Here is a 22,180-nt window from a genome sequence, read left to right on the forward strand (position 1 = left end):
TGACCTCCCGAGCCCCGCCCCGCCGGCTCGCGTCCCCTCGCGTCGCCCCGCCCCGCCCCGACGCCCCGCCCCACGCGCTCCCGCCGCTGCGGCTCTCCATCCTTCCAGTGCCGGAGGACCGCTCCCCAGCGGTGGCGTCCTGACCATCCTCACCTTCCTCCTGCCTCTGTCTCCCGCGCATGTAGTAGGTGAGACTCCTTGTTCCTTGTGTGTGTGTTTTATTTCAGTGTTTTGTGGGCCGGGGAAAGGCAAGAAGACAAAAAGTGGGAGTGTGCTCTATTTTGAAAAATTCAGTCCTCATTGCTAATAGGTCTCACTGTTAATTAAAATTAAATCTCCAGTGCATCTGGGAAAAGAGAGGCTGCAGCTCGGGAGCCTTGCTGCGCCCGCCTGCATTGGACTTCGAGCGATGCTCTGACTCCAGCTGCTATGTGCGGCTGGCTGGGAAGGAAAGGGGCAGCCGTAGCTGAGGGGGAAGAAACCTCCTGAAGGGATGGTAATGAGGGGGGATGGGGGGAAAACAGTTGCCATTCTCCTCAGAATCAAGATAATAAATGATTTTTAAAATAAACTCGATCCCACCTTCACCTCACCTCCCTCTCCTTACCCAGGAATGAAGGGAAGAAGCAACCTTTGTCAGTTTTGAGATTTGCTCCATTTCAGCTGGGCTCCATAAATTGATGATTCCAAAAGAGGATCTTTCCTTGAAGGGTGTATGCTTCCTGCATCTGCAGGTGTGTATTTGAGAGCCTACCTTCTCGTTCATTCCTTATGCAGGGGAGCTAGTCTCCTGAGAATGGGGAAAATATCTTATTTGTGTTTTGGTGCCCAGTAACAGTGATTTATTATTTAGATTCTCCATCTTGCTTTGCACTATTAACCCACCATAGTAAAATTACACCTGGATTGGCTCTGTGAAACTCCACTTAAGAATTTGGCAGATCTAGGGAATGTGTTAACATTCCAGGCAGGATGCTGTTTCTAAGTCTGTTTTCAGAGAGTACTGTATTTTCCCCTGCAAGGTATTAAAATAATGTAAAAGGAAAGAAATGCCATCATCCTCTGTGGGGCACACCACCTAGATATTCACAAAGTGAATTGGAAATGGATCTGGTTGAGAGTGGAATCAGACATCACTTCCTCCTGTTCCTCTGTCCCCCTGCTCTCTGACCTTTTGAGAAACACTTAGCCCTCTGTCTTTGTTGCTGACAGATTCCAGTCTGCACTCATTAAAGAAAGAAAGAAATCTCTTCTGCTTCTTACTTAATAGATAGTTTCTCAAGGAATCGCTTTTACTACTGAAGTCAGTTATGTAGTTATGACCAATTTTTTAAAAAATTATACCATCACCTCTTAAAAGAGATGTACATTTAAAGAGGAAAATTCAAAGTACTGGTGCAGAAGAACAGAATTCCTGGTGATTTGATCCCAATGACAAAGAATTTTTTTTAACAGGCAGAGAAATATTAACTCAGTTCTGAGGGGTTTCTTATTCCAGAAAATTCCAGGCTTTCTTGGGAGGAAGGAATACTTTAAATTTCTTTCAAAGATACTTTTATTGAAGATATAATTTAATGTGGTTTGTGACCTGATCTGGATTTGTGGATTCACGGAGCTCTGCCATGTTGGGTCACTGTGGGCCTGGCCATACTGCGGCCCCTGTGTGGCGGCTGAGTGCCTCAGAGAGGGATTCTGCAGTCCTCTGGTGAAAAAGTACTGGACTGGCTTCAAGCCAGTTTTCCCTGCTGAGGATGACAAGGAGCCATTCCTCACCCTCAAGGAAGTGGCACTACAAGCAGTCAGAAAGCTCCTTTTCACAGTCCAGAGAAAGCCTGTGAGTAAGAGTGACGTGGAGTCTCCTCGAGAGATCTTTTGTTAAAAAGGCATGTCCTCTCTGCCTCTGCCTCTGACCTCAGTCAGGGTTTGAATGTCTGCTAACCCGGAAAGGCCTGGGGGCTCAGCAATAGTTCTGTCTCTTGGAGGCTCTTTGTTTCCAGATTTTAATTCTGGCTCCAGATTGAGCCCTCTCTTCTCAGGGCATCCACACCACGCTGCAATGACCACCCCTTTGACTGAATCAAATGCTGCCCTGAGCTCTGCATCACTGCCCTCTTTGTCCTGGGGGAAAAAAGTCATCTCCATGGCCATGATCCTTCCACACTCCCACTCTGTCATTAGCACTGACTCAGTGCATCTTTTAAGATGCTCTTGCTGCTCACCCATCTTCCCACCCCTCCCCCACCCCATCTGCCTTGTAACTTCATTTTCTCCCCTAAGCAAAGCAGCTGCTGGCTCAGACTGACAGGGGCCTGTAGGAGTCTCAACATTGAGACTCACAGAATCTTGGTGATGAAGGAATGTCAGTGTGGCATCTAGCCCTACTCTGCCTTGAGATAAAAGCCATCCCGATCCAAATATAAGTAAGATTCTTAACCAGCTGACAATATTCAACCAACATTTACTGAGCAACTGTCATGTGCCAGGTACTGTTCTAGGCATGGGGGATACAGTACAGTAGACAGGCCAGTTAGGTGTCTCTGCCTTGGTAGAGTTTATATTGTAGTATGTATATATGTTGGGAGTTAGGGGTGGAAGGGGTTTGTGTGCTATGAGAGGTAGGGCAAAAAGCAAACAAAAAATCAGGTAGTAAAGACCAGATCTTACAGTTCTTATGATAAAACGATACTCAGGCTCGTTCTATCTAACTACTCTCACTACCGGGAGCTATTTCCTATGTATACAATCCAATGCTCCCCAGAAGATGGACCAGCCTCAGTGTGAGAGCTTTTTAGGACTAGGAGACAAAGGAGGTACTGCTCACAGGACCACAGAGAAACAGGCTGCAGCCTGACTCTGCTCACAGCCATTCACAGCACCCTGCTGGAGGCTGTGAGTTCTAAGCTGCTGTCCCATCATTTGTTTCAATCACTTGACACCAGTCTGAACCAAATTTCCTTCCATCTTTCTTTTAGTGAGACTGTCTCTCTGAGAGGGGCTAATAGTAATTTTCAGGGGAAAAGTGGGAAGCATTTTACTTCCTGGTTGGCCTAGTACATCTAATGATCGTAAACCAAGATGCTAGTGGGAGAGTTTGACCACCCAAGACGGGTGACATGTAGCCTGGCAACAGATACACCAGTCAGGAAAGAATGGCAAGAACAGCAGGACTAGAGCAGGGCACAGTTCACTGTGGTAGTTGTAAATTAACCTGAAAACGATGATACTTTACCCTCCTGGGTCCAGTTCAGGCTCCTTGGAAGAAGGAGATGTGTCACTATCAGTGAAGGTACAAAAAGTGAATTCCTGGTTGTTCTTAAACCAGTGGAGCAAGGCACCCTAACTTGGAAGCTTTATAAGCCAGAGGATGACAAAATGGCAGCCTATTTGTGATTTGTTTGGGTTGTTTGTCCACATGGTAATTTATTTAAACTTGGACTAATTACAACAATTAAAATCAGGAACTTTCACATGAAATTTCAGACAACCCATACAAAATGGACCTGAATTTATCTAGGACAGCAGTTGGCTGATGACTGGGCTTGGTGGATGGAAGAGAAGAGAACAGTAACTTCCTAGTTCAGACAAGACCTGAGCTCTTCTGTTTACCATACCCCCCACTACTCCTTGTGTCTGGATGCTAAGGCTTAGTGTCCTTGCCATTTATTAGCCTTTTCCGGCCTCATTCCGTCCATATATACTTGTTCCCTGCAATTAATATAAGAGCAGAGGCTTCAAAGCTTCCTGGTTTCTCCACCCACCAAGTCCACAAGTTCTGCTGAGTATCTGAATGGGTTTGGAGAAGGCACTGGATCAGGTCTACTTCAGAGAATTGTGAGCAGAGTCCAGGGAAATCACGCCTGATGGTGAGAGATGCATGAAGCAGCAGTGAACCACCACTGTGGAGGTTGGGGTGGGAGTTAATGACCAAGTGACTGACTAGATAGGAACTGGCCAGTGGGGAATAGTGGCCAGACTTCCTGCTGATGACTCAGCCCTACGAAGGCACTATAGGTAAGTTCATTCAGTGGTGTCTTTGGGTTTTTGAATGCCGAAGAGCTGTTGGTTTTCTTCTAATAAAACTCCCTTATGGAACACTGTTTTGACCGTCTCATCACAAGCAGAGGATGGTATCTGTCTTAGTCCATTTGGCTGTTTGGGCTGCTGCGACAAAAATACCCTAGGTTGAATGGCTTAAATAACAAGCATTTTTTTTTCTCACATTTCTGGAGGCTGGGAAGTCCAAGATCAAGGTGCCAGCATATCCATTATGTGGTGAGGACCTGCTTCCTAGTTCATAGACGGCCATCTTTTTGCTGTGTCCTCAAATGGCAGAAAGAGCAAGAGAGCTCTCTGGGGTCTCTTTTGTAAGGGCACTAATCTCATTCATGAAGGCTCCACACTTGTGACCTGTCACCTCCCAAAGACTCCACCCCCTAATACCATCACATTGGAGGTTAAGATTTCAACATGAATTTTGGGGGAACAAAACATTCAGTCCTTAACAGTCTCATATAGTGCATTGAAATCTCTAGTGGGCTTCTGGTGGAGCTTGAGCCAGCATGAGTGCAATATCCTTTGGTCTGGACAGCTGAGTTTCAGAATACCTGGCCCACCCTGGAGAGTCAAAACTGCTTGAATGAGCCATTATCAAGGATGGTGCCATTTTATGCTCTAACTCTGAAATGCATATTAGCCTATTCCCCAGGGCTGATGAATTGGAACACAGCAGAGGGTTGAGACATAAAATAACCTTGACAGTCCTAGTGTATTGGGTAGGATTTCTATGTAGCTGCCTTAAGAGAACAAAATAGTCCTGGATTAAAACAAGCTAGATAATCACCTTTTTCTCATATTACAGTCCAGAGGAAGAGTGTTTTTGGCTGTAAGGAGGGCTCTTATTCCTTCCTTCTCATTCCTCTGCCATCCTTTGGGGTTGCCCTTGTCTGCATGGCTGAAGATGGCCCATCAGGTTCACACTCCAGCTCTCCAGAAGGTGAAAAGTGGAAGGAGAGGGCAGAGGTGGAAGTTACACAAGTCACATTTACTCACATCCCACTGGCCAGAAATTAGTCATATCAGCACATCTAGCTGCAAAGGATGCTGGGAAATGTTACCTTTACTGGGGAAGTCTTGTGACCAGCTGAAATCTTCATTATTAAAGAAGAAAGCAGAGGAGGAACATTTAGCAATTATGCCATAACTGGGCTTATTAAGCATAGGGAAGCTTATTAGTGTCTCTTAAACTTTTCGTCAGTCTCTGACACAATCCGGTGAATCCACTTCAAACAGCTCCCACTTCCATCCAAATCATCATTCTAGTCACTTAAGGACATTTTGTTGAACACCTGCTTGTTAGCCTTCTCGTATGATACCAGTTCATAGAGCTTATAGTCTAGTAGAGGAGATAGACTGTAAAGAAGTAAAATAACAAAAATTAATCGTAAATGTTGCTAAGTGCTATACAGGAAGTGGGCTGTTGTGATAAAGAATAGTGAAAGGCAGAGCAAGAAGCTTGTTTTAGGTTTTGTGTCAGGAAAGCCTTACAGTGGTGACATTTGACCTGAAGGTTGGGGAATATAAAGGCATGTGAAGGGGCAAGAGTGGAGCAGCATTCCAGGCAAGGCAGACAGCATTGAAGAAGAGCACCAGTGGGAAAGCATTTGATAGTCTTGACTGCCACACAGGCAGACGGTGTGATTGAAGCATAGGAGCTGTGTATGAAGGAGGTGGGAGAGCCTAGGGTGGCAGGATGGGGAGGGGCCAGATCATGCAGGTCCTTAGGCTACACGAAAAGTTTGGATTTCATTTTATACCAATGGGAAGTCCCTGGAGGCATTTTAAGCAGAAAATGGCATGATTTTATTGATGTTATCAAAAAAATCTTTCTAACTGCTAAGTGGAGAATTGGTTGGAAGACAGCAAGAGTAGAAGCCAGAAGATAAGGAGCATTTTTAGAACCATAGTAAGAGATGACGGCTTCTTAGACCAGAGTGGTGAAAAGTGTTTAAGGAAAAGTGGAGAATGTGTTTAAGGATTATCTGGAGAATTTCCTTCCAGAGTGGCTTAATGTTATTGTTATTTTATGCATACGTTCTAGAGTCTGAGTCATATATACCTTAAATATATATATATACCTTTAAATACCTTAAAACTTATTTTTCTCCCAAGGATGACTGAGAATTCAGAGCTAATGGTGGACTGAGGTTAACATTCTGTAGTATCACATTCATTAATTCATTTGGACTGGGGGTGGAGGTGGAGGATGGGCAAAGCCTACCTTCCAGAGAAAAGAGCAAAGCCCTGTCTCTTCTCTTAATGCTATTGATTAAAGCCTTGGAAACTAGGGATTTTTCTTTTAACCCTCTCTCTTATGAAATCTAAAAGGAAGGAGAAATGTTCAGAACCTGCTTCTCAGATCAAATACTAACAGCATAATAAAGTGTACAAAATGTGGAAGATAATTAAGTCAGCCTTTCTTAACAGTTGATCGTGTCATATTTCCAAGTTGGCATTTTCCCTTCCCCTTTGTCCTATCAGGTCAGTAAGTATGTAGCAAGTATCTGCTACAGTTCCAGCACCGGGATCTTCCCGTTAGAAGTAAAGAAGTATAAGATGGTTTCTGATTTCTAAAATTTTATAATAATGTTTCCTGGAGAGGTGAATGAGAAATCATGAAGCCATTCATAATCAGAAGTCCAAATACCCTCATTGCAAAATAGTACTTGTTTCATAAGATTGTTGTGCCCAGAACAGTTGCACAATACCTGGCACACAGTATTGTTCCAAAATTTTTTTAATGTGTAATTAAATAGGGGAAATGCATGTATAAGCAACTAATACAGAAGTTAACAAATTATACAATCAGTAAGTGTCATCTTTAATGAAAATAGGCACTTGTAGAGTTTCCTTCTCCATCCCTTCCTCCTTTCCCCTCCCCCTTCTCCTATCCTCTTGGTAACACTAGAAGATTGAGTCTGCTGAGAATAAAGATAATGAGTTTGGTCTGAACCTGCTTAGCCAGAAATGATGAGATAATTTATGTGGAAAATATCCACTAGGCTATAGGAAATACATCTAGATGATCTATTAACTCTTGACATCTGGATTTGGGTATTCTTGGCATAGAGGTGTCCTATAGCTGTAGGCAGGAAGGCCCTTTATTTCAACAGAAGGAAGAGAATGTACTATTGAGAACAGAGGGCAGTAGATAGAGAATTCTCAAAAGCACTAGCAATTATGGGTCAGAGAAGGCAGGTAGGGGAGTAAGAGAGACAGAAGGAGGATTTGAGAGGTAGCAAGAAAATGAGGGTAGAAAGTCAAAGGAGGTGAGGGGAGTCAAAGAAAGACTTGGAAATAAGCAGAATCAAAGGCTCTGGTATAGATGAATAAAGTAAGAATGGTGAAATTGTCATTGTGGTCACATTGGTGACTTTCAAGGTTGTATTTGTTGACCTTTAATTAATAAACTGCCAGATATTTCTCCAGCAAAGATAGGTTTATTCAGTATCAGCAGAGAATTGCAGTTTGGGGTCTACAGCCATGGGGAGCCACATTCAAGTCCTCAAATGGCAAGGGAAGGAAAACCCTTTTATAGAGGGGAAAAGAAAGTTGGGAGGGCTATAGTAGACAGAGAGTCCATGGCTTTTCATTGGCTGAGTTCTTGCCAATAAAGAAGAGTTTTTCGGCTTCCTGTTGGTATTTGCTATCATCACAGGGCATGAGAGCTCCCCTTTCTGGTCTCCCAACTCTGTTTAATTGAGGTTTCTGTTTATTAAGTTTGCACATATTCCAAACACAAAAGGGAGACACTGTCACCAAAGGAAAGAGGAATGGAGGTGGGGCAGCAAAAACCAACTAAACAAAAAACATCAGCTGTCTGCTGCAGCCACTAACACTTGACTTTTTCCAAATCTTGATGGGAAAATTCTGGGCTTTGGAGTTTGTGCAAGTTAGGCTTAAATGCAGTTCTTTCACTTCTTTATTTAAAGTAGATGAGGTTAATAATGTCACAGGAGGACACTAGAACCTACTTTATCACAGAAAGCTCCTGTACCCTGGGTCTTCCTGCTCTTAGAACATTGTTTGCTCTATGACACATCACCAAATGAATTCCATAGTCCAACAAGCTCCATGTATTACAATGTGAAGATAATGGTACTTAACTCTGTTCACAGAGCCTCCCAAAGCTAAGTCAGTCTGTGAGGACTTTGTGAAACCTGCCATTTTGCCAATCGGTGGGCATTTTCAGTTCTGTCACTGAGCACCTCATTTTTTTCAGTCACCAGGCTATGTGCCCTAGATACAAAGGTGGTTAAGACCCAGTACCTGCCATCCAGTGGGGAGACAGATAAGACAATTAACAATTAGAGGGAAAAGGAGAAGAATTTAGGTAGGAGGACAGTGGAGGAGAGCTGCCTGCTGAGGTCACTCAGCCTTTGGGGAGTTTTGGCATTTGAAGAAATATGATGAGTCGATCTTGGTACCTGATAACAACAAAGTTGCATAATTTTAAGACATGGGATTTGCTTCAAACTGAGTGGCATTTACAGCCTAGTTAGATTTTTGACTGTACCTTAATCCTCTCCCCTCCCATTCCCTACCCAACTCTGGCTGGGCCAGTCCACTAAACATTGGGGCCATGTAATACAAATAAGAGGAGAATTAGCTTCGTTATTGGGGGGAAAAAGGGAGACCAACAAGTGTGCATGTGGCATTGAAAAGAAAGAAGTATTAGTGGGTGAGGGTGTAGCTCAAGTGGTAGAGCACATGCTTAGCATGCATGAGGTCCTGGGTTCAATCCCCAGTACCTCCTCTAATAGTAAATAAATAAGGAAATCTAATTACCTCCCCCCACCAAAAAATGAATGAATAAATAAATAAATAAAAATTTAAAAAGAAAAGAAAAGAAGTACCCAGAGAGCACTTAAAGAAAATGAGGATTTGAGAATTAGCAACAAAAGTTAACAGAAAGCTGGTACCCTGGAGTTAACTGCAGAGTGTACAATCTCCCGGAGCCTTGGAGTGGCAGAATTATGAGTAGAATCTATTCACAGTCCACTGCAATTCTCAACTCTAAGTACAGTTACTTGGAAATTAGGAAATTTGGTAAATAATTTAGAAACTTTTCATATCAATAGAAGCTGCCACCATGGTCATTAAGACAAGTATTTTCACAGTACAATTGCCAATAATATATAATAATGGGGCCACTTGGCTCCTCCACTAAGTTTAAAACCAGATTGGTTAAAAGTGCCTGAGAGTATTCTGGCTAATAAATGAAAAAGAAACAAAACAAAGAGAATAGCATCTTTTTTTGTATTTTTTGAAATTTATTTTTATTGAAGTATAGTTGATTTATAACGTTGTATTAGTTTCAGGTGTACAGCAAAGTGATTTAGTTATACATATACATATATATTTTTTCATATTCTTTTCCATCATAGGTTATTACAAGATATTGAATATAATTCCCTATGCTATACAGTAGGTCCTTGTTGTTTATTTTATTTATACTAGTTTGTATATGTTAATCCCAATCTCCTAATTGATTGAATTATAGTTGATTTACAAAATGATACTAGTTTCTGGTGTATAGCAAAGCGATTCAGTTATACGTATATATTCTTTTTCAGATTCTTTTCCATTATAGTTCATTATAGGATACTGAATATAGTTCCCTGTGCTGTACAGTAGGACCTTATTGTTTATCTATTTTATATATAGTAGTATGTACTTGTAATCCCAAACTTCTAATTTATCCCTCCTCCCCACAACAATATCATCATTTTTGTAACCCCTAGTGAATAAATGGGTCCAGCCAGTGGTCATCAATGGCTACTAATTTCACAAAGAATCAAGCAGACGTTAAGTACCTTCTGGTAGAAATGCAAAACACCATCTATAACGTCTTGCTAAACAAACAACCCGCCAAAAGAATTCCAACCTGAATCTGATCAAGCCTCTATTTAGCTACCAATTTATAGAAAATACATGGTTCAGAGGAACACACTATGGCAATGCAATCAGCAACATCTAGGCCATGAGAATCTGCAAGATCAATGGCCTTTCTTAAACAAGTAAAGGGGAAGGAAAAAAATTGGTGGGTGAACATATAGACCTGTTCTGTCCAGTATAGTGGCCAGAAGTAGCCATATGGTTATTTAAATTTAAATTGATTAGAATTCAATAAAATTTAAAATACATTTCCTCAGTTGTGCTAGACTCATTCAGGTGCGAAGGCAGAAAGTTCTGTTGGACAGCATTGCTGTAGACAAAGTGTACGATCTGTTTGCATTATACAGACTTTATTTGAATCCTAATTCAAGAAAATGAACTTTAAAATGTTAAACAGGGCAATTTGAACTGAGTATTTGATGATATTAAAGAATTGTTTAAAAAATTAGCTGCAATAATGGTATTGTGATTATCTTTTTTAAAAAAGAGAGTCCTTACATAAAAAAGATATATGCTGAAATAGTTACAGATGAAATGAAAATGATGTCTGAGATTTGCTTTTAAATAATATGTGGAGATGAAACAAAGTTGGTTTTGAATATTTTGATTATTGTTGAAACTGGGTGATTGGTGGTACAATGAGGGTTTATGAAAATTATTCTCTTTGCTTTTTATAGGTTTGCCACTTTCCGTAACAAAAGATTCGCCTCTTACATATGTCTGAAACTTTCCATAATAACAAGTTTGTTGGGGTTTTTTTTGGGGGGGGTATTTATTTTTTTGGTTTTTGTTACTTTAGAAGCAAACAAGCAGCTACCAACTTAAATGTGACTGGCTGGATATTTGCTAATTGGCACCTCTTCAGCAACAGCATTCAAAACATTTTTTTCCTCTTAATGGCTTCATGCACCAAGAACACAGTCCAATCAGTTTCTTATTTAAAAGATGTTATATAGACTCTCCTCTCTCCCACCTCTCTTTGCCTGGAGAATTTAAAAAAAAGGAGAGAAAACATTAAGAGTGAAAAGCCTGCATCTTTTCCACTGGTCTCCCAGATGTTGGTGTCACAAATTCCAGTAACTCTAGTATCTTGGGCCAACAAGAAGCCAGAAGACAGTTGTCTTTCTAGAATACCAGGGAAGACATGGTTGGTGAAGGTATGCCATCTTTGGATGGCTTGCTCAAAGGTGCATTCATCCATTTGAGTATAGTTGTAATGTGTGACCCAACAACCAGAAGCCAGGAGTGCTGGTCCCAGCTGTATGAATCCCCATCTATGGTGGGAGGAAGAATGACCCTTTGAAAAAATATTTAAAAAAAAAAAAAGAATGATCCCTAACTTCTGTCTGTAAGTCCTCGTCACCCAACTTCCTTATACTTGGAATCTCCCAGCTAGACTGATAGGTTTTGCATGACACATGTTTGTTTAAGTGACAAAAATATGGCAACACAAAAATTTTTTCTCACAACAATTCATTCTTGTATTTCCACAGCACTCCTGAAATAAAGTATTATGAGAAATATAGGGAGGGGAAGGCTTCTGCCAAGTTGAGGACCATTTCTCAAACTCCTCTCCATCTCACCCTATTCATTCCCTACTGATGGCTTTGCTTTCTTGTCTTTTAAGTGGAACTCATTGGGACATCTTTGCATAGCCCCATCCTGGCACAAGCTCTGTGATGTGTGCATCGTGAGTTTGTTCAAGTACATTGGACTCTTCACAAGGAATTGCTGGATTTGAAGACTAGGATGGAAGAGCTGGCACCAGTGGAAGGCGAGGGCCGGCTCCCGAGCCCCCACCAGGGCTCTCTGAGGAAGGTCGTGGCAGCTGCCCTGGCCCTGGACGGGGAATCCACAATGGGTCGTAGGAAAAAGAAGAAGAAAGAGTCCCGCCCAGAATCTATCATCATCTACAGGTCAGAGAGTGACAAACTGGATGAGGAGCCTGGGGAATTCGAAGGTGGAGACCAGCCTAAAGAGGAGGAGGGAGATGATTTCCTAGACTATCCTGGGGATGATGGTAAGTCCCTTGGGGCCACCTGCTTAAAGCCATAGGAAGGAAACCAAATGAGGATCCTCCAGAAGACAGGCATTGGCTGACTGACCTCCTTGTTGATATATTTCTTCTCGCAATGTCGCATTCTTCACTCAACAAATTGACAGTATTTATTGAGCATTTATTATGTTCTCTTCTAGGTGATATGGAGGCGATCTCCGCCCTTTTGGAACTCCTAGTGTAATGAAAGAGACAAATTTATACACAAAAAAATTAGTAATACAAGCCTACTGTGCTAATTACTTAATACATGTAAGATAAACAGTAATGGTTGACTTTCCTTAATAATCAAGAAAATGTGATTTATAACAATGAGTTATTGTAAAAGAAGAATGGCCAAAAACTGGGTAAAACATGATAACATCAGTGTGAGGAAATGGATATATTCTCATACACCTCATGAGGAAGTGGAGTCTGCTTTGACTACTTTTTAGGAAAATTTGTCAATATTACTTACATTCAGAATTCTAAATAGAATATCCTATATTCTGGAAATTCTCAGTATCTACATCACAAAACATCTGCCTACGTGCATAAAGAGGCATGTGTAAGAATGTTTGTTGCTGTGAATGAAACTGGCATGGCTGTATTAAGCATCATGACGCAGCAGTCAATAGATGAGGGAGATGTTTGTACTGCTGGATCATCTCTAAGACCTATGCCCACGGTGAACGAGATGGGCAGCGCCCCTGCTCTCGTGCAGTTTACCTTCCAGTCCGGGGAAGACAGACATTGAACAAGTCAGCAAATAAGAGAATTCCAGGTAGTGGTACGAGTTCCAAAGACAGTAAACCAGGGTGATGGGAAGATGAGCAGGCGATGGAGGGAGAGGTTGCTTCTGAGGAAGTGATGTTTGACAAATGACATGAAGGAGCCAGCCATGAAAAAATCTGGGGCAGAACTTTTAGACGAGGGGAGGCAGCAAGGGCAAAAACCCTGGCCTGGGATGGAAGCGCCACTGGCCCGTTTCTGGAAGGCTGTTACTTCTGTGCAGGGAGCTTGGAGAACGAGGGGAAGGAGGTGAGAGGAGGTCAGAGAGGCAGGCAGGGGCCGGGGCACGTTGGACCCTGCAGGTCATAGTAAAGAGCTTGGGATTGGTAATAAGTGTGAGGGGAAGCCAATGGGGAACTTTTAAGCAAAACAGAGACATCATCTCACTTATATTTTTAAACTGCCACTCTGGCTTCTCTGGAAAGAATGGATTTCAAGGGGTGGGAGGGGAGACTGAGGGGAGATGGTCGTCACTGCAGCCCTAGTGCGACAGCAGGAGCGAGAGCTGGAGGGGAGGCTGGGCTCGGAATGCAACCTGGAACTCGCTGCTGGGTTGGGGTCGGGAGTAAGGGGGAAAAAGGCATCCACAGTGACTCCTGGGGTTTTGACAGGAACTGCAGAGAGGATGGGTGGTGGTGTCCTTTACTGAGTTGAGGGAGACTGAAACCATTTGGTTTGGGGGCAACAGTACAACCTTTTTATGGGGGCAGTCAGAGTCCCTTGCCAGAGTCCTGGCCCTGCTTGAGGTGGCTCCAGCCGTGGGGCAAGGAGTCCGCAGGGCCTACGGATCATGCTACCCGGAAGCCTGGGCCTCCCAGCATACCCGCCGTCCTCCACTTCCAGACTACATTCCACAGATTAAGAACTGTGGATTTTGCTATTTCAACACCTGCAACCTCACCACCGGGATGGCCAAAGAGGGCTGTTTGGTGGCGGTGGTGTGTCTGTGTAGGGAATGTGTGTGGTGTGAGTGTGTGTATATGTGTGGACGATGTGTGTGTTGTGCCTGGGTGCATACAGAACTTAGATGTGAAGGCTGGGATGTCCACGGCATGTGAGGAGGCCCCTCTCGGAGAAGCACAGAGGCAGGGGTGAGGAGAGAAGAGAGGTGGGCTGCCCACCAGTGTAATACACACATGGCCCCACCTGCACACACAGTAGTTGATACTCATGAACAGCGTTTCCACAATACTTCTAGTAAACTAGAAATACGATCGCTGTGAAGTGGTGTCTGTGGTAGAGTTCCTCATTCCCGTCCACATCACAGACATGACAAGATCAAGACCAGAGAAGCGGAGAGAGAACATGAGACACAAGAAGAACCTGCCTCCCCCTTTTGTCAGGGCCCTGACAGGAGAGTTGGTCGTGGGGGCAACAATCCCAGTGGTCCCCTGCCTGAGGGAGACCCGTTCAGTCCCTCATCGAATCACTGACTCCAGCGCCGTGTCAAAGGCTCTGAAAAGACCCTCTCATACTCAGCTTCAGTCTCAGGGGGTGACGTTGTGATGAGATGTCCACTCTTCTGATCTTGACTTTCATCTCTTTGTGCCCTGCAGATATGTGGAACATGCCTTCGGACAGCCGCTATGTCACGTTAACTGGGACCATCACACGAGGGAAGAAAAAGGGGCAGCTGGTAGACATCCATGTCACGTTGACAGAGAAGGAGCTGCAGGAACTGACCAAGCCTAAAGTGTCGTCAAGGGAGATGACACCTGGAGGTAGAAAGGCCTGCCAGTTGGGAGCAGACCGTGGGCCCCACGTGGTCCTCTGGACGCTGGTCTGCCTGCCTGTGGTCTTCATCCTCTCCTTCGTGGTCTCTTTCTACTATGGCACTATCACCTGGTACAACATCTTCCTTGTGTACAATGAGGAGAGGACCTTCTGGCACAAGATCTCATGTTGCCCCTGCCTCATTCTCTTCTATCCAGTGCTCATCATGGCCATGGCCTCTTCCCTGGGCCTCTATGCTGCTGTGGTCCAGCTCTCGTGGTCCTGGGGAGCGTGGTGGCAAGCTGCCCGGGACATGGAGAAAGGCTTCTGTGGCTGGCTGTGCAGCAAGCTGGGTCTGGAGGACTGTTCTCCCTACACCATTGTGGAGTTGCTTGAATCTGATAACATCTCAGGCAATCTGTCCAACAAGGATGCCACCCAGGAGGTAGAAACGTCCACTGTCTAAACTCCCAATAGCTTACTTTATTCTCGGCTCTCAGTAGCCTGTATATCACCTTTCAACTCCAGAATATTCTTTCTTTAAATGATTCCCTCCCCTCCCCCTCTCTCCTCCCCCAATGCAAGTTCTGGAAAATTCTAGCCCACACTGATCTGTCCTACAATCTTGTTGGTTCCAGGAGGGCAGGGAACAGAAAAGCAATTTGTGCAAAATAGTCCATCCAGTGGATAAGCTCTTCTGCATTCCTTACCCTAAGATGACCGTTTATCTGGGACAGGGATCTCAGTTGTGTCAGTTCAGGAGCCTGAAGGTGTCCCTGGTGCCTGGAACCCAGGGGAGTATGTGACTAAATGTGACAGAGAGACTCAGGAGGCTCAGGGGAGACCAAGTCCACCAATAAGATAATAGATAGGGATGAAGTGAGACATTTAGGAAGCAGAGCTACTTCAGTGTAGCAGAATGTAAAGATTTGTGTGGATCACTTAGATTTTGATTTTGATATTAAATATAATTAAATTCAAATATCAGTAATTTAAACAAGATAGAAAGTCGGTTTCTTTCCTGTATAGAAGTCTGGAGGCAGACCATCAGGGAACCTATCATCAGTAGGATGGGACCCTCATCACCTTTATCCTTAGCACCCCAGGGCTGACTACATCTCCAGCCATGATGTCCATGTATCTGGCAGAACAAGGAAAGGGCAAAGAAGACCACACCCTCTCAGGCTAAGGAGGCTTCCTAGATGGCCCGCTCAACACCTCTTAAAGCTTATTGGCCAGGCCTTGGTCATGTGACCTTACAAGCAAAAGAGGCAAGGAAACACAGCCTTCTGGCTAGGCAGCTATATTCCAGGGTAAATGTTTGGGTTCTGCTAATGTAAGAGACAAGGAAACAATGGCTATTTTGGTAGGCAAATATGAATCTCTGCCTCACAGTAATCGTTTAAATATATTCCGATCCCAAACTAGGAGTGTAGTTTGTTTGTTTGTTTTTATTTATTTATTTATTTATTTATTTATTTATTTATTTATTTATCTATCTATCTATCTATCTATCTATCTATCTATCTATCTAGGCCTAACTCTTACATGGAGAATTTATACATAGATACTAGCTACATACACTATGCATAAATCATACATAGATGTTAGCAACTCATGTACTTTGCAATTAAATATCTGTAATGCCATGTGATTTCAGGTTTTTTAGAAAGGAAGAGTACAATTATAGTAGCACAACTTTTCCCTGGTAGTAAGGGTAGGACTGTGTGGTGACATTTAATCTAATGTACAGATGAAAGACTGGGAAGGGAGGGATTGCATCTGTTAGAATCACCCCAGCAGGGTCAGTAGCCCTACGCACAAGGAAGAAAGAGATAGCTTTGTGTCATTTGTCAGACTCACTCAGAGCATCACTCATTCAGCTGTTCCTGGAGTTTAGAGACAAACACTTTCCTTGCTGTGCTGAAAAGCTTGGGTCTTCCTGGCCACTGGGGTATAAACCAGATGAATCCAGATTAACAGATTCTGAACTTAAAAAAAAAAATTAATTCCTAAGGATATCTTTCTAAGTTCAAAAAAACCCCATCAAATTCTAAGAGGTCAAGCAGGTTTTGGAGGTTTGGGTCCTTAACAAGAATAGCTGGTGCCCCTATTCATGTCTCAGGAAGAAGCTGGTGAAAGAACTGCTGGGAATCAAACCAGATGGGTCACACGTGCTGCCCCACAGAAGGCCAGGGACATTTGCCTAATGTATGGTGCTGAACTCCACCTTAAGAGGAAACCCCACCGTTAAAAAAAAAAACAAACTATTATTAGTTTGAAAAAAGACTCCAACATTTTAAAAGATAAACTTGGTGCTCTCTGGTGCTTTTGCAGAGATAAAAACAATTGAAATGAAGACGAAGGAAATAAAAATAAAGTCTGATTAACATTTGCTCACTTTGTGTTTGAGTTTCTCCAAAATTACTTTGAATGCTACACTTTTCAGAAAAAGGGTGGTGACTGTCTTATCTATGTATAATGATCTTTTTTGGCGGGGAGTGGGGTGGAATCAAACCGTTTTGTTGAGGGGCTACGGGAGAGGGTCGAAGGACTAGGAGGACAATTAGATCTGACATCCTTGTCCTGGCCAGGATCTCCACAGCTTCGCAGTCTTTGAAAAAGCTGACGATCTTAATATGGATCCTTGTGTCTTGACTGTTCCCATGTACCACTAATTTATGGGGATTCCATTTAGATGGGCTGTTTCCACGAATCACATACTTACCTAAGCCTATGTTAGAAAGTTGCAAGTATATTTGTCACATGTTTTTTTTCCCCTAGAGTTAGGGAAGCCAATGGCCAAGGGCAAAAACAATCTTGATTAGGACACGGGTAAGGTGGCGCTGGTGGAATGGTGAAGGGTAGGGGTGAGGGGTCTGGAGCAAGAGATACCTAGGGGAAGTTGACGAAGCCCTCATCCTACTTGGGCTCGCCACCTAGTGGAAGAAATGGGCTTATAAATTAAAATCATTTCCAAAGGTCTATGAACAGAATTAGGAGCAGGAGGGATAGGTATAAATGAAGGTACTATTTTTGCATGTTTTCCTTTGATTAAAAAACATAATAAAGACAGCAGGATCTACCATTAAAAAAAATCATTTCCAAAGGGCTCTAATCGAGGTATGTAAATACCCAGACTAGGGGAAGGAAAATTTAACCAAACAGACCTAAAGTCATCTCATCTTTGCTGTCAGCAAATACCTAGAGAATTTTGGAGGAGAAACTAGAGCGCTAAGTACCATACTTGAACATTCTGTTAGCTCATGGTTACCTAATCCTCATGGTGAATGTCAAAAAGGAGGACCATGCTTTCCAGTTGATTTGCAGCCATAATATGCTGAGCTGGGTTAACCATGTCTGATCCAGCATGATGATACTGATGTTTCCAAGCCACCTCATCCACCGACATTGCGTAGCACCTTCATTTCAGTTCACGTCCAAGGGGAATAAAACCCCTGTTCTCCATGATTTCCAATAAAACAAGGTTCTAAATCTTTAACCAAACTAATTTTAGATGACTTCAAAGTTTCATCATGTCCTTGATGGCCACCCAGGACTTAAGTTTTACAGGTTTGCAAGAGATTAGTGGCCAACATCATAAGTCTTTTCCTCCTTAATTTAATTGCTAACATAAGCCCGCTGAAATACATTCTAGGCCCAAGATGAAGCCACTCCTGCCCAGGTGCCATGTTAGCAAACCAACTTAGACCACTTCTGTGTGCCTATAAATGCTCTGCTTGACCGGAAATGCAGTACAGTTGTCCTTGGCATCCACAGGAGATTGGTTCCAGGTCTCCTGTGGATACCAAAATCCATGGATGCTCAAGTCCTTATATAAAATGGCATAGTGCAGTTGGTCTTCCGTGTCTGTGGGTCTGCATTTTTGAATTCAACAAACCAGAGACTAAATTTTATGCACAGTTGGTTGAGCCTGGGGATGCCCAACCCATGGATGCAGTGAGCCAACTGTATATTCAGTCAGCCAATCCCCAAACAGCAAGCCAATTCTGGGCTCTGAACTTATTTCCTCGTTCTTCTCATTCCAAACAATGCTGACTATGTGGCTGCAGCCAATCAGATATTTCCTATTTCTCTCTTCCTTGTTCTTTATTATCTGTCCTATAAAACCTTCCTCCATTTCTCTCATTTTGCAGTTCTTTAAATGGAAGAATGCTATGTCTGCTTCATAGTGTTAAATAACATTTGCTTGTATCATCAAAATTGTCTTCTTTCATTATTTTTAACAAGCATTTTATACTTTTTAAAAATAGTATTTTAAAATTACATAGATACACTGGAATTTGACACAACATTGTAAAATGACGATAACTCAATAAAAATGTAAAAAAATAAAATAAAGTCTCATAGAACATGGTATATCACTATTCACATCTTTCTGGTATATAAACTTTTATTCCATATCTGTACCCTATTAGATTTTAATCTAACTTTTCCAATTGTCCATATAACCATTATCATACCTCTGTCAGGATACAAAGTGCACATTTTTATTTTGCATAATGCTCATGAATGCATCACTTACACAGTTCACTCTCAGAGCAATATCAAACTCAAAACACATTCCAGCAACATAAATTGTAGTTTCAAAATAAGTAAAATTCTTTACTCGCCTTTATTAACTACCCTGAAGGGATGCATAGTCTACACTACAGCAAGAGTTTAAAATATCCCTCCTATTTCAGTTATCTCTTGCTGTGTGACACCTAAAACTCAGTGGATTAAAGTAACAATCGTTTGACTTACTGGGGCAGAGCTTGGTGGAGATGATTGGTTTCTACTCAGTGTCTCTAGTGCTGGGACAGCTCCCTTGGAGATGCAGGAGGATGGCCTTGCCTACACTGCTGCCAAATTGGTGCTGTCATCTAGGTGTACCCATTGGGCTGTTGGTGCTCAGCGCTTGTATTAGTTTACTAAGGCTGCCATAACAAATACCATAGACTGGGTGGCTTACACAATAGAAATTTACTTTCTTACAGTTCTAGAGGCTGCAAGTCTGAGATCAGGGTGCCAACATGGTTGGGTTGAGCACGATAAGGTTGTAGCTGGTTGCCTTCTCTGTGTATTCATCTGATCTCTTCTTGATGCAAATGGCCAGTGGGAAGCAGGGGATGTGAATGCAAGCCCACAAACTCTCTTTTTATAATGGCACTAATCCTATCATGGGGGCCCACCCTCGTTATCTCTTTTAATTTTAATTATCTCCCAGAGGTCCCATATCCAAATACCATCACACTGGGTGTTAAGACTTTAACATATGTACTTGGGAGGAACACAGTCAGTGCTTAATAGTGCTCTTCCATGTGGCTTCCCATGTGGCTAGGTTGGGCTTTCATAGCATGCAGTCTCATGGTAGTCAGTCTTTATACATGGCATTTGGCTCCTACTAGAGTGAAAAAACCAAATCTACCAGGTACTCTGAAGGCTTTCGCCCAGAACTGGCTCAGTGTCACTTGCACTACATTTTACTGGTGAAACTGGGTTCCAAATTCAGCCCAGATTCAAGGGGAAGGGTCTATATAAGGAAGTGAATGCTGGGAAGCATGGTTATTGGGGGCCATCAAAATAACAATATCATTCTCCTTTTCTTATTTCATCCATTTCCCTCATATGCCACAGTGGTTCCCATGCACATTTCTTTCTGTCCAAAAAGCCCCTTCTCCCCTACCAGCCAGAACCCATCACCTCATCCTCCTCCTTTCCACCCAATTCTGTATCACACAAATACAAACGGATCCTGAACTCACAGGAAGAAACAGAACCAACAAAGCCAGCATCCTTTTGCTGTGGAGGATGAACAGAGTTGCCACCTAGCCTGTCACAATAGTAATGCTTGCCCCCTCATCCTTGATTAATGGAGGTTTTTGCCAGGAGAAGCAGTGCTTAAAGTCCATATCCGTTCTCAGCACCCTGGCTGCCTAGTTGCCTGGAAGTGGATGATTTTAAAGACTTCTATAAGGACAGCAGAGATGCAAACAAGCACAAGTACCAGAATTTTTAAAATTTCTCCCAGAAAACAAATCTGCACTGAAGGGTGCGTGGTATGAGAAAGAGAGGGGAAGAAGGAGAGTAAAAAGAGAAGAAAACAGAGACTACATACGAGATAAAATCATGGACATAATGCATGAAAATTTCCTTCACTATAATGATGCTCTAGTAATTTTATGACCTGTCACATAAAAAATACTTTAAAAATAATATTTCAGCTTTAAAAGAACTCCTTGAGTTTGAATCAAAAGCTTGATGAAACTTCTTGGCTCTCAGAGCAGTCTGAAAATGTCTGACTCCCCTGCTTCAGTGCATTTATTTATATAAATGCACTTCGGCTCTCTCAAGACGCCTCTCTTCTCATTTTTCCAGCTTCAGTTTCTGCTTGTCCCAGGTCCAACTTTCAAGTGGGAGATAATCTGATTGGACTTAATTTCCTAGGTTGGGCAGAGGTTTGCAGACACTTTGCAAGTTGCCACACCCTCTGTCCAATCAGCTGTCAGCCTGTGGATCATCTGGTATAGTAAGTTGCCTTTTCTGTGCAAGGTTCAGTTTGGGTTCACCTCGCTCAAAGGCCCAAGGTCTGCAGGTGGACAGTTTCCTTTTAAAAAGGAGTGGCAAGTGTCGGGGCACTGTAACTGACAGCTGCCACTCCTAGAACATCTCTAGATTTGTCTTCTAGAACTAAACCTCACTTCCTCCCTTACAAGCTAGCGCCAAAGTACTGGGAGATCCTTAGCAGATGCTGTTTCATGTCTCCAGGTCTTTATACATCCCATCTCCTCTTCAGGGAAGTATGCTCTTTCCACTTTTGATTGTCTGGAAAACTACCTTTTCTTCAGGCTTCGGCTCCAAGATCATCACATCTGTTAAGTCTTTTGTTTTCCCTCTTTCGAGAAGAAACAGACTTTTAGAGAAGTTATGTGACTTTATGGATTCATGCTCATATTCGGGGAAATCTAACTCCAGATCGCTGACACAAAACGCTGTAGGTATTATTCTCAGTAAAAGAAAAGGGAAGTGAATCTTTTGGAGACGTGATTCCTAGCAAAGCAGCTCTAGATACTTAGACGAAGCTGGAAAACCGGAAAGCTTCTCCAACAGCTCGGAACGCAGGGGATCTGCGCATGCTCAGGGCGTCAACGCAGCGTTTCCCCGCCCCTTCCAGGCTCGGCGGGAAGCGGCCCTTTCTGCGACTCTCCGGCCCTTAGTCCGGCGGAACTGAGTTTCGGCGCCGCAGGTTCCCACTCGGAAGAGGCGAACGGGCGCTTGCGGACCTGCAATATGGCGCGGTCGGGGAATAAGGTAGAAAGATAATTTGGCTTGGTCCTTGGTAGTGCCGGGGCTTCCGGAAAAGGTGGTTCGGAAGTGGGAATCATGGGATCACGGCGGTGCCCAGGAGTGGGGAGGGGAGATGATGGTGGTGGCCTGGGTCCGGAAGGCCGGGATCCAGGGATGCGCTGTGAGAAAGCTGGGGATTTGGAGTCTGAAGACCTGAACTTGACCCTCGCCCACTCTCCACCCCCCGCCGCCTCGTCAGCCCTCCCATCTTCTCATTTCCTCTCCATCTGGCCTCCTCCGGCCTTCCAGCCCACTCCGCCTCCCCTCCGTACCTGTATCCCAGCCTACCCCCTTCCTCCGACTCCTCTGTTACTTCTGAGCCCGGGTTTTGAAAAT

The 22,180-nt window shown here is 43.3% G+C and overlaps 2 protein-coding genes across 2 annotated transcripts in view; both read left to right on the plus strand.

The window, feature by feature from the left end:
• Positions 1-77: 77 nt before the first annotated feature.
• On the plus strand, positions 78-16,859 carry TMEM169 (transmembrane protein 169). Its single transcript, XM_010979702.3, has 3 exons — positions 78-188; positions 11,582-11,974; positions 14,338-16,859. The coding sequence occupies exons 2-3, from the start codon at positions 11,704-11,706 to the stop codon at positions 14,958-14,960; spliced, it is 894 nt and encodes a 297-aa protein (XP_010978004.1). The 5' UTR covers positions 78-188; positions 11,582-11,703; the 3' UTR covers positions 14,961-16,859.
• Positions 16,860-21,668: 4,809 nt separating this feature from the next.
• Positions 21,669-22,180, plus strand: part of XRCC5 (X-ray repair cross complementing 5) — an 81,543-nt gene continuing 81,031 nt past the window's right edge. The window contains exon 1 of the mRNA XM_064485150.1: positions 21,669-21,808. Within this exon, the coding sequence (XP_064341220.1) occupies positions 21,788-21,808 (21 nt within the window). The 5' untranslated portion in view covers positions 21,669-21,787. The remainder of the gene's footprint in view (positions 21,809-22,180) is intronic.

Source organism: Camelus dromedarius, chromosome 4 (genome assembly GCF_036321535.1).
Source record: "Camelus dromedarius isolate mCamDro1 chromosome 4, mCamDro1.pat, whole genome shotgun sequence".
Taxonomy (NCBI): Eukaryota; Metazoa; Chordata; class Mammalia; order Artiodactyla; family Camelidae; genus Camelus; species Camelus dromedarius.